Source organism: Phoenix dactylifera, unplaced genomic scaffold (genome assembly GCF_009389715.1).
Source record: "Phoenix dactylifera cultivar Barhee BC4 unplaced genomic scaffold, palm_55x_up_171113_PBpolish2nd_filt_p 000233F, whole genome shotgun sequence".
Taxonomy (NCBI): Eukaryota; Viridiplantae; Streptophyta; class Magnoliopsida; order Arecales; family Arecaceae; genus Phoenix; species Phoenix dactylifera.
In genome coordinates, this window is record NW_024067734.1 from 12,041 (window position 1) to 31,835 (window position 19,795).

Here is a 19,795-nt window from a genome sequence, read left to right on the forward strand (position 1 = left end):
TCCTCATATACTCTCTTCGTTTAAGCCAATGATGTCCTCGTCAGGCTAATAGTCCAAATTCATTCAAATCTAATCACAAGAACTATGATCGGCCTGTGGTCAGCCTCCATGAACCCACGCTGCATTGCCTCTTAACCCACATAGCTTATAGGCTGAGTTTGTTTTGATACCATTTGTAACAATCCAAGACCTCATCCAAAATGACTAGCTAGAAGATATTATTTAGGTTCATTAATTTTGTATAAGTATCTAAGATCTATTCAGTGAATAACCAATTTGGGACTAAACACACGCCTGCATGGGTCCTCGTACAAGGCCTGGACACCCGTCCTCTTTATTTGCTACATCATAAAACAAGAGATCACCTCCAACTTTCGTGTAATTCCTCCAGATCATTTTGGAACCAACTACTACAAAACATTGATCTTCCTCTGATTCCAAAAGAGCTTTGGGGAGCATGGCGGTCATTGCTACATAATCAAAATCATGTGACAGGTATCTATGCTTTGTTATCCATAGAAATTAACTTGGTGCATGTGGAACAAATGCAACAATAGAAGCCAACTTCCCTTGCTTGGTTGCTCATCAAATGGCCTTCTTTTTGTCATGGATTGTTTCAACCTGATGCTAAGCCATCCATTGGGTTTATAGAAGATTTGCCCACTAGATGTCAGTGGTAGTTGACACTAAAACCAAAGATCATGATTAAACAAATGCAAGAAAGTCCAGAAAATTGGTCTATCGACCTTCAAAATTAATGATAGGCTATCCAAATTCAAGATCTAAACTATATAAAAGACTTAAAAATCTAAATTCATTATTTTAGCTGTCTCCAATCTATATATCAAGCTGGTACTAAAATGAACAGTATCAGTTATACCTGCAAACTACATGATAAGGCATGCAGATTAAATATTTACTTAATGGATCATGATCCACACATTTTAGAATATGAATAAATTTAAGTTTACCAAATTTGATGATGTGATCAAGATCAAAACTATATAAAAGACTTAGAAATGTAAATTCATTATTTTGGTTATCTCCAACCTATGCATCAAGTTGGTACTAAAATAAACAATATCAATTATACCTGTAAACTACGTGATAAGGCATATGATGTGGTTAATTTGAGAAGTAAAGAAAACAGAGAGGAGGAAAGGACGAAAAAAGGAGGAGAAGTCAAGAGATAGGGAGTTCTCGACAAAAGAGCCTTTTTTTTATTCAATTCAACTGGCTATATTAATAGCCTTACATCCAACAGAAATCAAGCACGTTACAACTAATGCCAAAAGACTAGGAGTTACAGCTAAAGAATAGAACTGGTGCTGAAGAATAGGAACTGCTTTTGGAACTGGAGCATGACCTGGTCTTCTCCAACATATTTGATGCAGATGATGATAGCCAAGCACCCCACGTTCCAAGTGCCTGCCGAGAGTCAAAGAAAATGGAGCACGTAACATCCCCCCCCCCCACTCAAACGGTCCTTGTCCTCAAGGACGGAAATTGGGATAGGATTTGAAGAACCGCCACTCATTTTCCCAAGTGGCATCGTCGGCTGAGGCTCCCACCCATTTGACTAGCACTTCAGATTTGGGGCGGTATTTCCCTTTCTGAATTTCACGTCGGGCCAAAATGGATTCTGGTTGGGGAAGGATGGAGGAGTTTTCCGCAACTGGAGGAAGGTGGGATGATGCAGGTGTAATGGAGCCTAAGTGCTTCCGCAACAAACTTACGTGGAAGACATTGTGAATTTGACAGCCCTCTGGAAGGTCCAGCTTGTAGGCCACAGGACCCACCCTCTTCACTACCTGGAAAGGACCATAAAACCGTGGAGAAAGCTTCAAAGAACCCCGAAATGCAACTGTAGTCTGGCGGTAGGGTTGTAACTTCAAGTACACATAATCGCCGACCTCAAAGGATACCTCTCGCCTATGTTGATTGGCGTGGCTCGTCATCCTCTCCTGAGCAAGACAAAGATTCCGGCGGAGATCTCGCAAGAGGGTGTCTCGGTCTTGGAGGTATTCTTCAACAGCCTGAACTCGGGCTGTGCCCGGGACATAAGCTAGCAGGTGCGGGGGTGGAGTGCCATAGACAGCCTCAAAGGGTGTGATTTTGGTTGAGGAATGGGTCGAAGTGTTGTAGCTAAACTCCGCCCAGGGTAGCCATTCCACCCATTTCTTCGGTTGTTGGCCTACAAAACAGCGAAGGTACTGCTCCAAAATTCGGTTGACAACCTCCGTTTGACCATCGGTCTGGGGATGGTAACTGGAACTCATACACAGGTTGGTCCCTTGAAGGCGAAATAAATTCTGCCAAAATGAGCTAGTGAAGACCTTATCTCTGTCACTGACAATGGAGGTGGGAACTCCATGCAGTCGAACCACATTGGCAACGAAGGGCTTCGCAACCATGGCAGCAGTAAACGGATGTTTCAAAGAAACAAAATGAGCATATTTGGAGAGACGATCTACGACGACCATAATGACGGAGTGACCATTTGCAGTAGGGAGCCCTTCAATGAAGTCCATTGATACATCAGTCCAGATCCGAGTGGGAATAGGCAGGGGTTGAAGCAATCCCGCGGGTTGCATGCAATCAGACTTGCATTGCTGGCAGACCTCACAGGTTCTCAGGAATTCCTTCACAGTCTGTCGCATTTTTGGCCAAATGAAGCTTTGTCTGATTCGGTAAAGGGTCTTGTGGGTCCCAAAATGTCCACCGATAGGAGAGGAGTGGCTGTCGGCCAGAATCAGAGGAATCAGAGTGGAGGTGGGGCTCAAGAAAACTCTACCATGTTGGAACCAAACACCATCGCGTAGAATCAACTTGTGGGAGGCATTCTTGCTTGCTAAGGAGGCATAAAATGGATCCTGTTGTACCTCCATCTGTAGTTTAGGCCACCAATCGGCATGAGGAACCGAAATAGAGAGAAATTGTACCTCGCCTATACGAGATAAGGAGTCCGCAGCCTGATTCTTCGGCCCTTTCTTGTACTCAATAGTGTAGTCATATCCCAGAAGTTTGGGAAGCCACCGTGTCTGGGCAGGAGTGGTAATGCGTTGCTCCAACAAGTATTTAAGGCTCTTATGATCTGTGCGAACTGTGAATGGTTTTTCGAGCAGGTAGGGCCGCCACTTCCTGATAGCCTTGACTATGGCTAACATTTCTTTCTCATATGTGGACAGGGTGAGTGCCGTTCCTTTGAGGGCTTCACTGAAATAAGCGATGGGCTTGTTGTGTTGAGTGAGGACTGCTCCAATCCCGGCTCCGCTGGCATCACATTCCACCACGAACGTTTGGGAAAAATCCGGTAGACATAAGGTTGGTGGGGTAGTGAGGGCTTGTTTGAGCTGATTGAATGCCGTCTCTGCCTCCTCACTCCAGTGAAATTTCTCTTTGGTCAAGAGCTTGGTCATAGGTGCTGCCATGGTGCCAAAGTTGCGGATGAATTTTCGGTAATAGCCTGCTAAGCCAAGGAATCCCCGAACTTCCTTGGCCGTAGTGGGTGTGGGCCAAGCCACGACAGCTTGTACCTTATCGGGATCGACGGATACTCCATCTTCAGTGATGATATGCCCCAAATACTTAACCTGTTGAACCCCAAAATGGCATTTCGATTCCTTGGCAAACAACTGGTGAGAGGATAAAATCGTAAGGACAAGATGCAAGTGAGTAAGGTGATCTTCCCATGATTTTGAGTACACCAGGATGTCGTCGAAGAACACCAGAATGAACTGTCGTAGATAGGGGCGGAAGAGGTCGTTCATGAGGCTTTGGAAGGTTGCCGGGGCGTTAGTGAGCCCAAAAGGCATGACAACGAACTTATAGTGTCCCTCATGAGTTCGAAACGCTGTCTTCGGAATATCATCTTCCTGCACACGAATTTGGTGATACCCAGACCGCAGATCCAATTTCGAATAGAACTTAGCCCCATGGAGCTCATCAAGCAATTCATCAATCACAGGTATTGGATAGTTATCTTTGATTGTAATGTTGTTTAGAGCCCGGTAGTCAATGCAGAATCGCCAAGTGCCATCTGCCTTTTTTATCAACAAAACTTGTGAGGAGAAGGGGCTCTTGCTTGGTCGTATGAGTCCAGAGTCTAAGAGCTCCTTTACCATTCATTCGATCTCTGTCTTCTGATAGTATGGATATCTATAGGGTCGTACGCTGACTGGTCCTGCGTTGGTCTGGAGTGGAATCCGGTGGTCTTGCTGGCGTTTTGGTGGAATACTGGTTGGTGAGGCAAAGATCCCTGCAAACTGGTCCAAGAGTCGTTTGATCTCGGGAGGGTATGGAGGTGTTGGCGGCGTTGGGCTGACTTGTTGGATCTGGAAGAAGAACCCCATCCCTTGCAGGCTTGAATGCTCCTTGTTGTTGAGAGCCTCAATGCTAGATGCCTCAGCCGTCCGTCCCAGTCCCTGAAGAGTATGTTTGACTCCCCCGATTTTGAAGGTCATGGTGAGGTGTTTGTAGTCCGTTTTGATTGGTCCAAGGGTCTCTAGTCACTGCACTCCTAGGACTACCTGACATGCTGCCACAGGAAGGACATAATAATCAGCAGTGATGGGAATACCTTGAATAGCTAGCATGATCCCTCGGCATTGGCCAGCACATTCCATTCGTTCCCGATTGGCAACCACCACCTGAAGTTTCTTGTCTCGGATGATCGGTAGGCCAAACCGAGTTGCAATTGTTTGGTCGATGAAATTATGGGTGCTGCCACCATCGATCAACACCATCAGGTTCTTGTTTTTTAGCTTCCCCAAGACTCGAATGGTTTGGGGATGTTCAGCTCCGGCAATAGCATGGAATGAAATCTCAGGCGTTACCTCTGCAAGCTCCGCTCCTTGCTGGGTTTCTTCAGAATTTTCATCCTCCTCGTAGGGGGAATCCTCGATCATGAACAATTGGGGCCGCTCACAGCGATGGCCAGTGGAGTACTTCTCGTCACAGTAGTAGCATAGTCCCTTCTCTCGGCGTTCCCGTGCTTCCTGATTCGTGATTCGGCGGAACGGAGCGAGCGAAGGAGTGGTCCCAGCTCCTGCCCGTTGATTAGGAGTCGGGCCCAGAATCCCAGGTGAAGGATTGGAGGTCCCTCTCGGCATTGTTGGCACTGGTAGTATGCGGCTGGTCGAGGTGGGTTTGCGTGGAAGTTGGTGGCGTTCCTCAATCAGTCGTGCCACTCCAATCGCATCTGCCAAGGTTTTGGGCTGTTTAATCTTGACGTCTAAGCGGATTTCATCTCTTAACCCTGCGATAAAACAACCGATTAGGAATGACTCCGGGAGGCCATCAATACGGTGGGAGAGCCGTTCAAAAGCTTCCTGATATACAGCCACAGTTGTTGTTTGTTTCAGTCGAGTCAAGGCCTCTCCGGGATCGTCATATTCAGTTGGACCGAATCTGAGTGTGGAGTGATTGATTATAACCCTATTTGATTTTGATGAGCTCAAAGCATTTGAGTATATCTTATGTTATACTAATGAATTCAATCTAGTGTTTCAGTCAAATATTTGTAAATTTATGGTTAAGTGTCTCTAGCTTTGGTTCAATACACTTTGGATAAGTAAGGAATGCAATTTGAACCAAAGTCTGAGTCTCGAGTCGACTCCGGAAGATTACGAGTCGACTCCAAGCGTATCAGAAGCACTGGCACAAGCTCGAGTCGACTCCTGTACATTACGAGTCGACTCCGACTGAGAACAGACAGCCGGACAGAAAGAATCATCTCAGAACCTGTCAACGAGTCGACTCCTGAAGAATTCGAGTCGACTCCGATGCTTGCCGAGTCGACTCCAGCGTAGTACGAGTCGACTCCAGGGAGTAACAGATAGAAAGACAGAGAAGCAATTTTGGACTCTGAGAGCCGAGTCGACTCCCGAAGAACTCGAGTCGACTCCGATGGTTGGCAGGTCGACTCCTAAGGAAGCAAGAGTCGACTCCCAGAGAAATGCAAGGCTAAAAGTCAGAGAGCCAACTTCGATGTCTGAGAGCCGAGTCGACTCCCGCAAAGTCCGAGTCGACTCCAAGGCAGCGCAACCCCAAAGACAGAAGACTGTATTTTCGTCTCTGAGAGCTGAGTCGACTCCGAGACAGTTCGAGTCGACTTCGAGACAGCACAAGTCAACAGACAGAAGATCGGGATTTCGGGCTCTGAGTGCCGAGTCGACTTCCAGAATATCCGAGTCGACTCGAGTGAGCAAACTTGAAAGAAAGATCTTTGGATTCCTTAGAACGAGTCGTCTCCAAAAGTGCCGGGTCAGCTCCAGACATTGGGGAGTCGACTTCAGGTTCAGTCGAGTCGACTCCAGGTTCAGTCGAGTCGACTCCAGGTCAAGACAGCACTTTAATTCAAATCCAGAACAGTTGCCGAGCCGTCTCCAGAAAAGCATGAGTCGACTCCTGCAACAGGCGAGTCGACTCCAGATCGCGCGAGTCGACTCCGATCCCAACGGAAACATTGTCAGGAGTTGCAGAATGTGCAGAACGGCTAGAAATATGTGTCTAACGGCTATTTTTCTTTGGGAATGGCTTAAATAGCCTGAGGGAACAGTAATAGAGTAAGTGAGAGAGACTCCATTCAAAGCAAAAGGGATTTTCCACCAACCAAAAGCTCTCTAGAGTGATTACACGAAAAAGAAGGAAGAAGTGCTTTGAAGTCGACTCTCCAACTCTCTTCCTCACATTCAAGGCTCTCCTCCTGACAGCAAGTCTACATCAAATTCAAGAGGAGTCAAAGAGTTTGAAAAGCCCCTTCCTCCATCTCCAAAATCAGTTTGAGGGCTTCTTACTCTTCCTTGCTTAAATTGTTTTAAATACGCTTTTGAGAAGCTTCCTTTTTCTGTTTGTTTTAAACTATTTGTTTCTTACTTGATTCAATCAGGGGATTGAATCAAGGGTGTTAAGGTTTGATGGTGAGCCAAGGTTAAAACCAACGGTGTAAGGGTTTGATTGTGATCCCGGAAAAACAATCGGGTGGTTCTAGTCGGTGAGCCTGTGAAAACCGACCGAGTTCATTGTGATCTCGTAAAACAACAAGTTGGGTTGTGAACTTGTAAAACAACCGGCTGTAATCCGAGGGATTATAGTGAATTCCCAAGTGAGGCTTGGGGAGTGGACGTAGGAGCAAGGGTTAGCTCCGAACCACTATAAAATTGCTTGTGTTTGTGATTGCTTCATTGTCTCTTACTTTTCCTTCATCCACTGCATATAGCAACTAATTAATCCACTCGCAAAAAGTTTTAATTAGTTACTCACAAAGCTTTTAATTGCAATAATTATTTTAAAACCCAATTCACCCCCCCTCTTGGGTTGTCTATCTGGGCAACAAGTGGTATCAGAGCAGGAACTCTTTTACCAAAAGAGTAAAAGATCAAAATGACAACCCCATTTGGATCTTCTCATATTGAGGGCCAGTCCACCCATAGACCTCCATTCTTCAATGGATCCGACTACACCTATTGGAAGGCTAGGATGAAGATATTCATCCAAGCTCAAGACTATGAAATTTGGAGCACAATAGTTAATGGACCATACATTCCTTCTATTCTTGTAGATAATATTACCTTACCCAAACTTGAAAAAGATTGGGATGACCATGACATAAGGAAGGCGCAACTAAATGCCAAAGCAATGAATGTGCTTTATTGTGCCCTAGACCGCAATGAATTCAATAGAGTCTCTACATGCAATTCAGCAAAAGAGATATGGGACAGACTTGAAGTGACCCACGAGGGCACGAATCAAGTCAAGGAGTCTAAAATAAACATGTTAGTTCATAAGTATGAACTATTCAAAATGGATTCCAATGAAAGCATCACTCACATGTTTACTAGATTTACTGATATTGTTAATGGCCTGAAAAGTCTTGGAAAAAGCTATGCTAATAGTGACCTTGTCAGGAAGATTCTTCGATCTTTGCCAAGGTCATGGAAAGCCAAGGTAACGGCAATCCAAGAAGCCAAGGACTTAAACAAGCTGCCACTCGAGGAGCTTCTTGGATCCCTCATGACGCATGAGCTAACAATGAAACAACACAGTGAAGAATAGTCCTCTCACAAGAAAAAGGTAATAGCCCTCAAATCTGTTTCTACTAACAAAGATTTATCTTGCAGCAGCAGCAGTGAAGAGGAAGACAATGAGGGAGAGGATGAAGAGGCTCTTCTTGTAAGAAAATTCCGAAGATTCATCAACCGGAAGAAGTCCATACATCAGAAGAGAGGTTCAACAAATTTCCACAACAAAGATAAAGGTAAGGAAAGGGAGAGTGAAGGAATCGGATGTTATGAGTGTAAGAAGCCGGGGCATTTCAGAGTTGATTGTCCTCTGCTGAAGAAGGGCAGCAGATACAAGAAAAAGAAAGTACTTGTTTCTACTCTGACGGACTCCGATGCATCATCATCATCATCAGATGAAGAACAAGAGGACAAGGCCAGCCTCTATTTTATGGCAAACGACAATGAGGTAACATCTGAAACATATTTAGACTTTACCTTCGATGAATTATATAATGCTTTCAATGAATTAATGGACGAATATAAGACAATAAACCTTAAGAACAAAGAATTGAAACTAACTAACCAATCTCACTTCCGTAAGTACGATAAATTAGTTAAGGATAAAGATGTTATCATTAAAGAAAATTCAGAACTTAAGACAAGCAACCAAATGTTAATTCAAAAAACTAATACCTTAATTAAAGATGACGAAAAACTGACCAAAGAAATATCAGAACTTAAAAACGATAAACAAATCATAAAAGTGAGTCTCACAAAAGACTTAAATGCACTAAAAACAGAAAAACAAAAGTTGGCACTAGAACTTGAAAAGTACAAACCTTTTGTAGAAAAGTTTACATATAGCTCTGAAAAATTGAAAATGATACTTAATAGTCAACGAGCTGTGTTCAATAGAGCTGGTTTAGGGTATAAACCTAAAAATAAGCAAAAGCTCCTTAGTAATTTCTTTGTAAAAGCAGGGGAAAGCAAAACTAAGAAAATAACCTGTTTTTGCTGTGGAACAATAGGACATAAAGCTAATGTGTGTGATCATAGAAAAGGAAAAGCTAAAGAAAAAATTAAAAGGGTTTGGGTTCCAAAAGGAACCAACATTACTAACCATGAAGGACCCAAGAAAACTTGGGTACCTAAAATTGTATGATTTCCTTGTGTAGGAGTGTCTTGCAGCCAAGGTCGACAAAAACTGTTGGTACTTGGATAGTGGCTGCTCAAGACACATGACGGGTGACAAAGACCAATTCTTCACCCTTGAGCCTAAAAAGGGAGGTGCTGTGACATTGGGAGACAATAACCAAGGTCACATCATTGGTATAGGTAAAGTACAAATCACCCCTTCAACCTTCATTGATAATGTTCGATATGTTGATGGTCTTAAGCATAACCTACTTAGCATTAGTCAATTGTGTGATAGAGGTTTTGATGTTCTGTTCAAACCATCTTTATGCATCATAACCAACTCAATTGACAACAGTTTAGTATGTAAAGGAATAAGACGTGGCAATGTGTACGTAGTAGATCTTGAGGATCTTGCCAAACATAACCCCTGTTTAGTTGTTAATGATACTAAGGTTAATGATGCAAGTTGGTTATGGCACCGTAAGTTAGGTCATGCAAGTATGGATACAATATCAAAACTAGTTAAAAGAGATTCTGTGATAGGTTTGCCAAAACTAAAATTTGAGAAAAATAAAATTTGTGAAGCTTGTCAATATGGCAAACAATCTAGGAGTTCTTTTAAATCCATAAATTGTGTCACTACAACAAGATCCCTTGAACTACTACATATGGATCTATTTGGACCAACTAGAACCACAAGCCTTGGTGGAAACAAGTATGGTCTTGTCATTGTAGATGACTACTCTAGATACACATGGGTCATATTTTTAGCTCATAAGGATGAAGCATTTTCTACATTTAAGAAATTCCATAAGCTAGTAACTAACCTAAGAAATGCTTCAGTTATTGCTATTAGAAGTGACCATGGGACAGAATTTGAGAATCACCTATTTGACGAATTTTGCAATAAGAAGGAGATAACTCATAATTTTTCTGTACCTAGGACTCCTCAACAAAATGGAGTTGTGGAAAGAAAGAATAGAACCTTAGAGGAAATGGCTAGGACCATGTTATGTGAAAGTAACCTCCCAAAATATTTTTGGGGAGAAGCCATCAACACATCATGTCATATACTAAATAGAATCTTATTACGACCAATTATAAAGAAAACACCTTATGAACTTTGGAAAGATAGAAAGCCAAAAGTAAATTATTTTCATATTTTTGGGTGTAGGTGTTTCATTCATAACATGGCAAAGATAACTTAGGTAAATTTGATTCTAAATCTGATGAGGGTATATTTTTGGGGTATTCTACAACAAGTAAAGCCTATAGAGTTTTTAATAAAAGAACCCTTGTTATTGAAGAATCAATACATGTTGTTTTTGATGATTCTAATGATATCTCTTCTAGCAAGAGAGTTGTTCTTGATGATGATGCTGAAATTCTTGAAGAAAAGATTGATGAGATGACATTACAAGAAGATGAACAAAAACTAATTGGAAATGCATCATCAAGTCGAGAGGCAATTGTGGATCATGGGCTGACTAAGGCATGGAGGTATGCTCATGGGCATCCTAAGGAATTAATTTTAGATGATCCATCTCAACCTGTTAGGACTAGAGCATCTCTTAGGAACTTAAATAATCATCTAGCATTTGTCTCACACTTTGAACCTAAACACATAGAAGAAGCTGAAAAGGATGTAAATTGGATAAATGCAATGCAAGAAGAACTAAACCAATTTACTAGAAACAAGGTATGGAACCTAGTTGAACGACCCTCTGAATATTCAATAATAGGTACCAAATGGATATATAAAAATAAACTTGATGAAAATGGAATTGTAATTAGGAACAAGGCTAGACTAGTAGCAAAGGGCTATAATCAAGAAGAAGGTATAGACTTTGATGAAACCTTTGCTCCTGTAGCTAGACTTGAGGTAATTAGATTGTTACTAGTGTTAGATGTATGCCCTAGAAGCCAATCTGGCTGACACATTGTTAATTCTAGGGACATAATTTTGTACTTGACTATTTATTATTGAATAAATAAAAGGCATCTTTTCATTCATATTATTTATGTGTCTATGAATCATCCAAGAAATTAATAAGATGATGATACATATTCTCAAGAGTTAAGAATTTGAGCCATGTATTATTGGTGATTAATTTCTAAATGCTCCTGATCAATGGATCATCACGAGGACGGTGATCGATCCGATCAGTGCACAGATCACTTTCTTTCTCGATGGACGAGACTTGAGTCCACAGTGTAGGGACACTGGAGTGATAGTGCAGGTGCTTGTTAGAGAACAAGGGTACTGAGCGTGACCAAGACAAGAAGTCACTTGGATGTCTATCCACTCGTCAGTGACTTGCTTGATGTTGCAGTAGTGTGACTGGTCCTTTGACCTGCGGTGCTTCGGCTACTCACAGTGAGGTTATTGTAGTTTGACTGCACACATACATGGTCTCTAGCCATATGGGTCCATGCAGTGTAGATTGGCTGCAGTAAGTTCACTGTAGGAGTAGGGTATGCACCTATAAGGAATCTATCGACCTTGATAGATAAGGAGAGATCCTATGTGATTTATAAGACTGAGTTCGTAAGACCTCGGCCAGGGCAGTATGCACAGTGGAGAAAGAGTTTTCCACTCTCGAACTTAAGTCGAATAAATCTTCACATATGATAGACGATGGGGTTTGACGAGTTGTCCATGACCTCCGTACTGTAGGGATCCACGATAGTAGGACTGTATCACATGATAACTGCACCTAGAAGTTCATCATTCTATTCTACTGGGTAGCCACTACATGCTGCTAGGTGTCACTGGTGGATGGTGGGACTCACAGGGATTATCTCGATGATCGATAAACCCTAATGAGTAGAGTTGGAATCGTTCCAATCCATTGAAAGGAGTTTTTAATGATATTATGATAGAGATCATAATACATCTCACTACCAGTTAGAATAGAACCTATGGGGTCACACACACTAGAACTATTGACCGATCCGATGGTTGAATCGTGATTAGGAATCACAAATAATCAATTTGATTGATATTCAGTTAAAGAAGGAACAAAGGGAATTAATTAATTGGACTTGAGACAAGAGTCCTGCTTCGAGTAGGATTCCTAGAGTCCTAATTGGATTAGGACTGGGAATCCTAGTTGGAGTAGGACTGGGATTCCTACTTGGAATAGGATTCCTACAATCCTAATGAGATTAGGAGTTTTAAATTAAAATCGGATTCCTACTTGGAGTAGGATTCCTAGAGTCCTAATTGGATTAGGACTTCGGATTCAAATAGAGTCCTGATTAGATTAGGACTAAAATTAAATATGTCCTAATTTGGATTAGGGTTTCTTAAGTCACAATTGATTATTAATCTAATGAATCAATAAGACTCCTAATTGGATTAGGATTGAAGAGTTCAATTGAGTCAAAATTGATTTAAGTTCTAATTGGATTAGGACTTACCTAGATTGGATCCTAATTGGTTCACCCTTGGGCTAAGCCTAATTGGATTAGGGCTTGACCACATTAGGGCATTTCAAACCCTACTTAATGTGGATTAGGGTTTACCATGAGGAGGGGAATATGCCCCTCCCTTTTCCATGTGGAGAAGGGAGAAGAGAGGGGGCCGGCGCCCCCTCTTAGGAAATAAGTCTAGGGCTCCTAGATTGTAGGAGCCCTAGATGGCTATAAAAGAGGGCAAGGGGGCTGACGCCCTAAGGCATTGAAACCCTCTCCCTCTTGTGCCGTGGCCACCCTCTCCCTTCCCTTGGTTCAGCCGCCAACAAGAAGAAGAAAAGAAGAGAGCCTTGTCCGCCTCCTCTTCCTCCAATCCTTCTTCCAACGCAGGGAAAAGAAAGAAGGCTGCAGGGGCTGTGTTCTTCTTCCTTGGTTGCTTCTTCCTCTTCCTCCTCTCAAGCACAATCAAGGGTTGATTGAAAGAGAGGAGATCAGCCATCAAAAGAAGTCTTTGCAAGGGAGCTAGCACCCCGGGAAGACAAGAAAGCTTTGATCGGTCCTCTGCTTCGTGTGGATACCCGTAGAGGCCGGACGTTTGAACGGCTTCAAACGAACCTTCATCCTAAAACCACGAACTTCAGTTTGCGGTGATCATCTACCCGCACAAGGTGAAGATCTGATCTTCTAAATGTTTTAAAAGTTTTTAATTCTTGCCTAACTACGAACGGTTCATGAAACAATGTTCATGCGATGAACGTCAATCCCGCACATGCCTCTTCCGCTGCCATCTGATTTTTTTGAAATATCAGCGGCATGGGCGGGTTCCCAACAGTGGTATCAGAGCCTAGGCTTCGTAGATTAAGGTAAGAATTAATTATCTAAAGGCTTGTTAGATCTGAAAATTGAATGATCATGCATGCTGAAAATTTCTGCATGCAGATTTTTCAGGGGTGCTGATTTTTGCATGCTGATTTTTATGTGATAAGATGATGATTCTAATTGCATTGTTAATGAGATTACAAAGTTTAGAATCATGATTAGCATGATCAGCAACCTATGTCATGATATAATCAGTTAGTTTTCAGATCTGAAAATTATAATTGTTGCATATGGTGATGATCATAGGATTCAAACCCTTTTGGTATCAAATGTAATGACCTGCGATGTGATCTGCGATGTCATGTAATTTTTTAGATGCTTGCATGCATCTTATTTGATGTTTTGAGAGGCCTGCGTGCCTCCTAAAAGGGAGATGTAATTTATTTTTATTTTTATTTTACATCTGGTTGTATTTCTGTGATGTGATGTACGTCAACGATCAAGTCGAAGATGATGCATGAGATGAGCAGGGGTCTAAGCGGTTGATGGCGATTGGATCAAGAGTTGGTCAAGGATCGAATCAAGGAGGCTTGGAACCAATTCAAGAGTTGAAGACCAGTTGATCGATTGACGTGCATGTGCTTGTAATACGACCTAACTAGAATCCATGATCATCACCTATTTAAAGTTTAGCTTTAATTATTGCTGCGATTATAACTGCCTGCAATGTGCCGTTTGCATGAGATGTGAATGAGAGTCGGGTAGATAGGTTTACATGTGATGTAGCAAACCCAATTGAGACCTAAATTAAAACCTCCTCAATCAAGTCGAGAGTGAACCGACATGAGCAAGTCATATTAGATTAATTGATCTAATTGGTGTCTAGGAAAGCATGAAAGGTGGTTACTTAATTAGGACCTTATTCTCTGAGTAAGGGGAGCCTCCCACCTGCTTACCTGGCCAATTGTTCGATTACCTCTTATGAAGAGCTCAAGTTGCAAACACTAAGACCTGATTAACCAATATTAAGTCAATAGGTCTTCCACTGTAGTAGAGCTGCTAAGGCCTTTCTGATGTTGATTTGTCTCGACTGGACACAGTGGTCAAGTTGCATCGGGGGGCTGGACCTCTCTATAGACATGAGATGTTGTAGAGTAAAGGTGGGGTTGGGCACCAATAACTGTTAGGTGAGGACCCAATGACGACTTTATTCCTACGGTTATACGGTGGATCTGACTTAACTAAGAAATGGGACCAATAATTGTTAGGTGAGGTTTTCATGGCTTAGAGACCAAGTTACACTGCAACATGCTTGAGAAGCATTGTACAAGAGTTGTACATTCATCAATCTATGTGTCACCAATAACTGTTAGGTGAGGTGGCATGTAAATTGGTGGGACCGCAGTACCTACTAGAAACCCTAGTCGTGTGGGATTTCCGTTTCCCTACCAGGGGAGTGTGAGGGATTCGAGAAAATAGTGGGAGTTACATTTGTTCTAAAAGATCTTAGAACAGATTAGGATCAAGTACAAAAGTCTAACTAGAATCTTTACTCTCTGCAGATACAATGTCAGCTTCAAACCCTTTGACCCGTATTCTTGAGACCAACCGACTGACCGGAACCAATTACAAGGACTGGCTTAGAAACCTCAAAATTGTTTTGGACTGTGAGAAAATAGGCTACATACTCGATTCTGATAGCCCCACACTACCAACACGTCCTACTGATGTTCAGCGTCAGATGCATCAAAAATGGATGGATGATGACATTAGAGTTAAATGCTATATGATGGCATCCATGTCAAATGAACTCCAATGCCAGCATGAAAATATGAAGACTGCTAGGGACATACTGGCACACCTGCAAGAGTTGTATGGTGAGCAGAGTCGCACAGCTCGTTTTGAAGTGTCCAAGAGGCTTTTCAAAACGAAGATGCGCGAGGGGCAGTCTGTCCATGATCACGGTCTGACTATGATCAAAGATCTAGAGGAGCTTGAGAAGCTCGTAATGGAACATGCACAAGGAATTACAAGTGGATTTGATCCTACAGTCACTTCCTGATTTATTTGGTCAGTTTATAGTAAACTACCACATGAATAAAATTGAATGCACTAAGACTGAACTGATAAACATGTTGGTAACTACTGAGGAAGCCTTGAAAAGTTCAAGGGGCAATGTCCTTGCTGCTGAGTTGACTTCTGGTTCCAAGAGAAAGTCTACTTTGGAAGAAAAAGAAGCCTGCTAAGAAGCAGAAGAAAGACAAGAAGCCAAAGAAGGAAGTTCAAAAGAAAAAGGGCTAACGACAAAGGAAAATGTTTCCACTGCAATGTCGACGGCCACTGGAAGAGAAACTGTCCTTCATACCTCGAGAGCCTGAAGAACAAGAAAGGTGACACACCTTCAGAAGGTATAGACTTGCTCATTATTGAAACTAATCTAACGGTTTCTTCTACTTCTAGTTGGGTTATAGATTCTGGTTCTAGTGCTCATTTGTGCACTACCATGCAGGGTCTAAAGAAAGTAGAAGGCTGGCGGAAGGTGCGGTAACCCTTCGGGTTGGCAACGGGGCAAAAGTTGCTGCTGTGGCTGTGGGCACCTACCATCTGCGACTACCGTCTGGATTTAGTTTATTACTTAGAGACTGCTATTATGTACCTGCTGCTAGCAGAAATTTGATTTCTGTTTCATGTCTAGCACAGGAAGGTCATGTTTTTACTTTTGACAAAGACTGCTGTTCTATTTATTTCAGAAATAAAATAGTTGCACGTGGTTTTCATGATCGACAGTCTCTATCATTTACATATGGATGTATCTGTGAATGTTACCGAGCAAGAAGTGAGTGCCAAAGGATCCAAAAGATCTAGAGATGAGATAAACCAAAGATATTTGTGGCACCTCAGGCTTGGCCATATTGGAGAAGACAGAATGAACAAAATGGATAAAGATGGGCTTTTAGGCTCATTGACTTCCGAGTCATATCCAGTTTGCGAGTCCTGTCTTTAAGGAAAAATGGCTAGACTGCCCTTTGTAGGACATGGGGAGAGGACCACTGAAATACTTACCCTAGTACATACAGATGTATGTGGCCCATTCGATGTGCTAGCCAGGGGACGTTATTCTTACTTCATTACCTTTACCGATGATTATTCACGGTATGGGTATGTGTATCTTATGAGACACAAGTCCGAATCTTTTGAAAAGTTCAAAGAGTTCAAGAATGAAGTAGAAAAATAAACTGGAAAACCTCTTAAGGCCCTTCGATCAGATCGAGGAGGAGAATACCTTAGTGGGAATTCCGGGACTATCTCAAAGGAAAATGGCATAGTCTCATAGTGGACACCTCCGGATACACCTCAACTCAACGGGGTGTCAGAGAGGAGGAATCGGACCCTATTGGATATGGTCAGGTCCATGATGAACTTCACTGATTTACCTATGTTCCTTTGGGGAGATGCCTTACTCACAGCGATTTATTTACTGAATAGAGTTTCCTCTAAATCCGTTCCTACCACACCGTATGAGATATGGCATGGTAAGAAACCAAGTCTTGGTCATCTCAAGATTTGGGGATGTCCGGCCCACGTCAAGAGACTACAGGCAGACAACTTGGAGGCTAGGACCATAAGTGCTCGTTTTATAGGATATCCTAAAGAGTCATTAGGATACAATTTTTACATCTCAGAGGATCACAATGTGTTTGTGAGCCGTCATGCCATCTTCTTGGAAAACCAGTTTATCCTTGATAGAGGCAGTGGGAGAAAATTGAGCTTGAAGAGAAAGTCTCTGAAAAGCAACGAGCCATGGATCCTATTGAACCCATTCATACAGAGCCAGTACACGATGTCCCTCGACCACCTCGTAGATCTAGTAGGGTCTCCCATCCTCCCGATAGATACTTAGGTATACTGGAGGAGGATACCGAGGAAATGTTCCTAGTGGGAGATAGGGATCACATACAAGATCCCAAAACCTACAACGAGGCAATATCTGATATCGATTCCGAGAAATGGCTGGAAGCCATGAAGTCAGAGTTAGACTCCATGCATTCCAACCAAGTCTAGACCTTAGTAGATCCCACCAGAAGGTATTGTACCTATTGGATGCAAATAGATCTACAAAAGGAAGATAGGTTCGGATGGAGAGGTAGAGACCTATAAGGCAAGGCTTGTGGCGAAAGGGTATAGTCAGCGCGAAGGCATTGACTATCAGGAGACCTTTTCACCTGTAGCCATGCTAAAATCCATCCGAACATTGCTTGCCATTGCAGCATTTCATGATTATGAAATCTGGCAGATGGATGTGAAAACTGCTTTCCTGAATGGATATCTTGATGAAGATATCTATATGGAACAGCCTTTGGGTTTCACTTCCAGTGATGGAGATCACAAGGTCTGCAAGCTGCAAAGGTCCATCTATGGACTAAAGCAAGCATCTCGGAGTTGGAACACTCGTTTCGATGACGCAATCAAAACATTTGATTTCATCAAAAACGAAGAGGAACCATGTGTTTACAAAAAGGTTAGTGGGAGCGCTGTCGTATTTCTCGTACTGTACGTGGACGACATCCTACTGATAGGGAATGATATTTCCATGCTAACCTCGGTCAAGGTCTGGTTGTCAAAAGAATTCTCCATGAAAGACCTTGGGGAAGCATCCTATATTTTGGGAATAAAGGTCTATAGAGATAGATCTAAAAGGATGCTTGGCCTTTCACAGAAGATGTACATAGAGGAGGTGCTGAAGAGGTTTAGCATGGAAAACTTCAAGAGGGGTCTCTTACCCCTTAGGCATGGAATTCATCTCTCCAAGAAGATGTGCCCCAACACATCTGAAGAGATTCAACGCATGAGCAAGATTCCCTATGCATCGGCAATAGGAAGCCTCATGTATGCCATGCTATGTACACGACCTGATATAGCTCTTGCTGTGAGTGTCACAAGCAGATATCAGTCGAATCCAGGTGAAGAACACTGGACAGCTGTGAAGAATATTCTTAAGTACTTGAGAAGAACTAAAGATTTATTCTTGGTTTTTGGAGGATCATCAGAATTAAAGGTAGAAGGGTACACAGATTCAGACTTCATGACTGATGTCGATGACAGAAAGTCAACATCTGGATATGTGTTCTTGTGCAATGGTGGTACGGTGAATTGGAAGAGTTCTAAACAACCGATCATTGCTGATTCTACTATGGAAGCTGAATACATCGCCGCCTCTAAAGTGCTAAGGAAGGCTTCTGGTTCAAGAAATTCATTGCAGAGTTGGATGTGATGACATCAGATGCCATAACACTCTACTGCGATAATAATGGCGCCATAGCCCTTGCTAAGGAGCCAAGGTCTCATCAGAAGTCTAAGCATATAGAGCGGCGCTTCCATCTCATACGCGACTATGTTGAGAAGAAATATGTAGAGGTGCAGAGAGTAGACTCCGCGGATAACGTGGCAGACCCGTTCACTAAACAGCTAAGTCAGCAAAAGACTGAAGCCCACCTTGAGAAGATGGGGCTTAGATATATGACTGATTGGCTTTAGTGCAAGTGGGAGATTGTTAGATGTATGCCCTAGAAGCCAATCTGGCTGACACATTATTAATTCTAGGGGCATAATTTTGTACTTGACTATTTATTATTGAATAAATAAAAGGCATCTTTTCATTCATATTATTTATGTGTCTATGAATCGTCCAAGAAATTAATAAGATGATGATATATATTCTCAAGAGTTGAGAATTTGAGCCATGTATCATTGGTGATTAATTTCTAAATGCTCCTGATCAATGGATCATCACGAGGACGGTGATCGATCCGATCAGTGCACAGATCACTTTCCTTTTGGATGGATGAGACTTGAGTCCACAGTATAGGAACACTGAAGTGATAGTGCAGGTGCTTGTTAGAGAACAAGGGTACTGAGCGTGACCAAGACAAGAAGTCACTTGAATGTCTATCCACTCGTCAGTGACTTGCTTGATGTTGCAGTAGTGTGACTAGTCCTTTGACCTGCGGTGCTTCGGCTACTCACAGTGAGGTTATTGTAGTTTGACTGCACACATACATGGTCTCTAGCCATATGGGTCCATGTAGTATGGATTGGCTGCAGTAGGTTCACTATAGGAGTAGGGTATGCACCTATAAGGAATCTATCGACCTTGATAGATAAGGAGAGATCCTATGTGATTTATAAACTGAGTTCTAAGACCTCGGCCGGGGCAGTATGCACAGTGGAGAAAGAGTTTTCCACTCTCGAACTTAAGTCGAATAAATCTTCACATATGACAGACGATGGGGTTTGACGAGTTGTCCATGACCTCCGTACTGTAGGGATCAACGATAGTAGGACTGTATCACATGATAACTGCACCTAGAGGTTCATCATTCCATTCTACTGGGTAGCCACTACATGCTGCTAGGTGTCAC

General features: G+C 42.5%; 1 protein-coding gene across 1 annotated transcript; it reads right to left on the reverse strand.

Annotated features, from left to right (window-relative positions):
- Positions 1-1,493: 1,493 nt before the first annotated feature.
- Positions 1,494-4,124, reverse strand: LOC103699041 (transposon Ty3-G Gag-Pol polyprotein). Its single transcript, XM_039117476.1, has one exon. The coding sequence runs from the start codon at positions 4,122-4,124 to the stop codon at positions 1,494-1,496; it is 2,631 nt and encodes an 876-aa protein (XP_038973404.1).
- Positions 4,125-19,795: the final 15,671 nt, after the last annotated feature.

What these genes read in the sequence shown, in the direction of transcription:
- LOC103699041 (XM_039117476.1), bottom strand. Translation starts at nt 4,124, where the DNA reads ATGGTAAAGGAGCTCTTAGACTCTGGACTCATACGACCAAGCAAGAGC.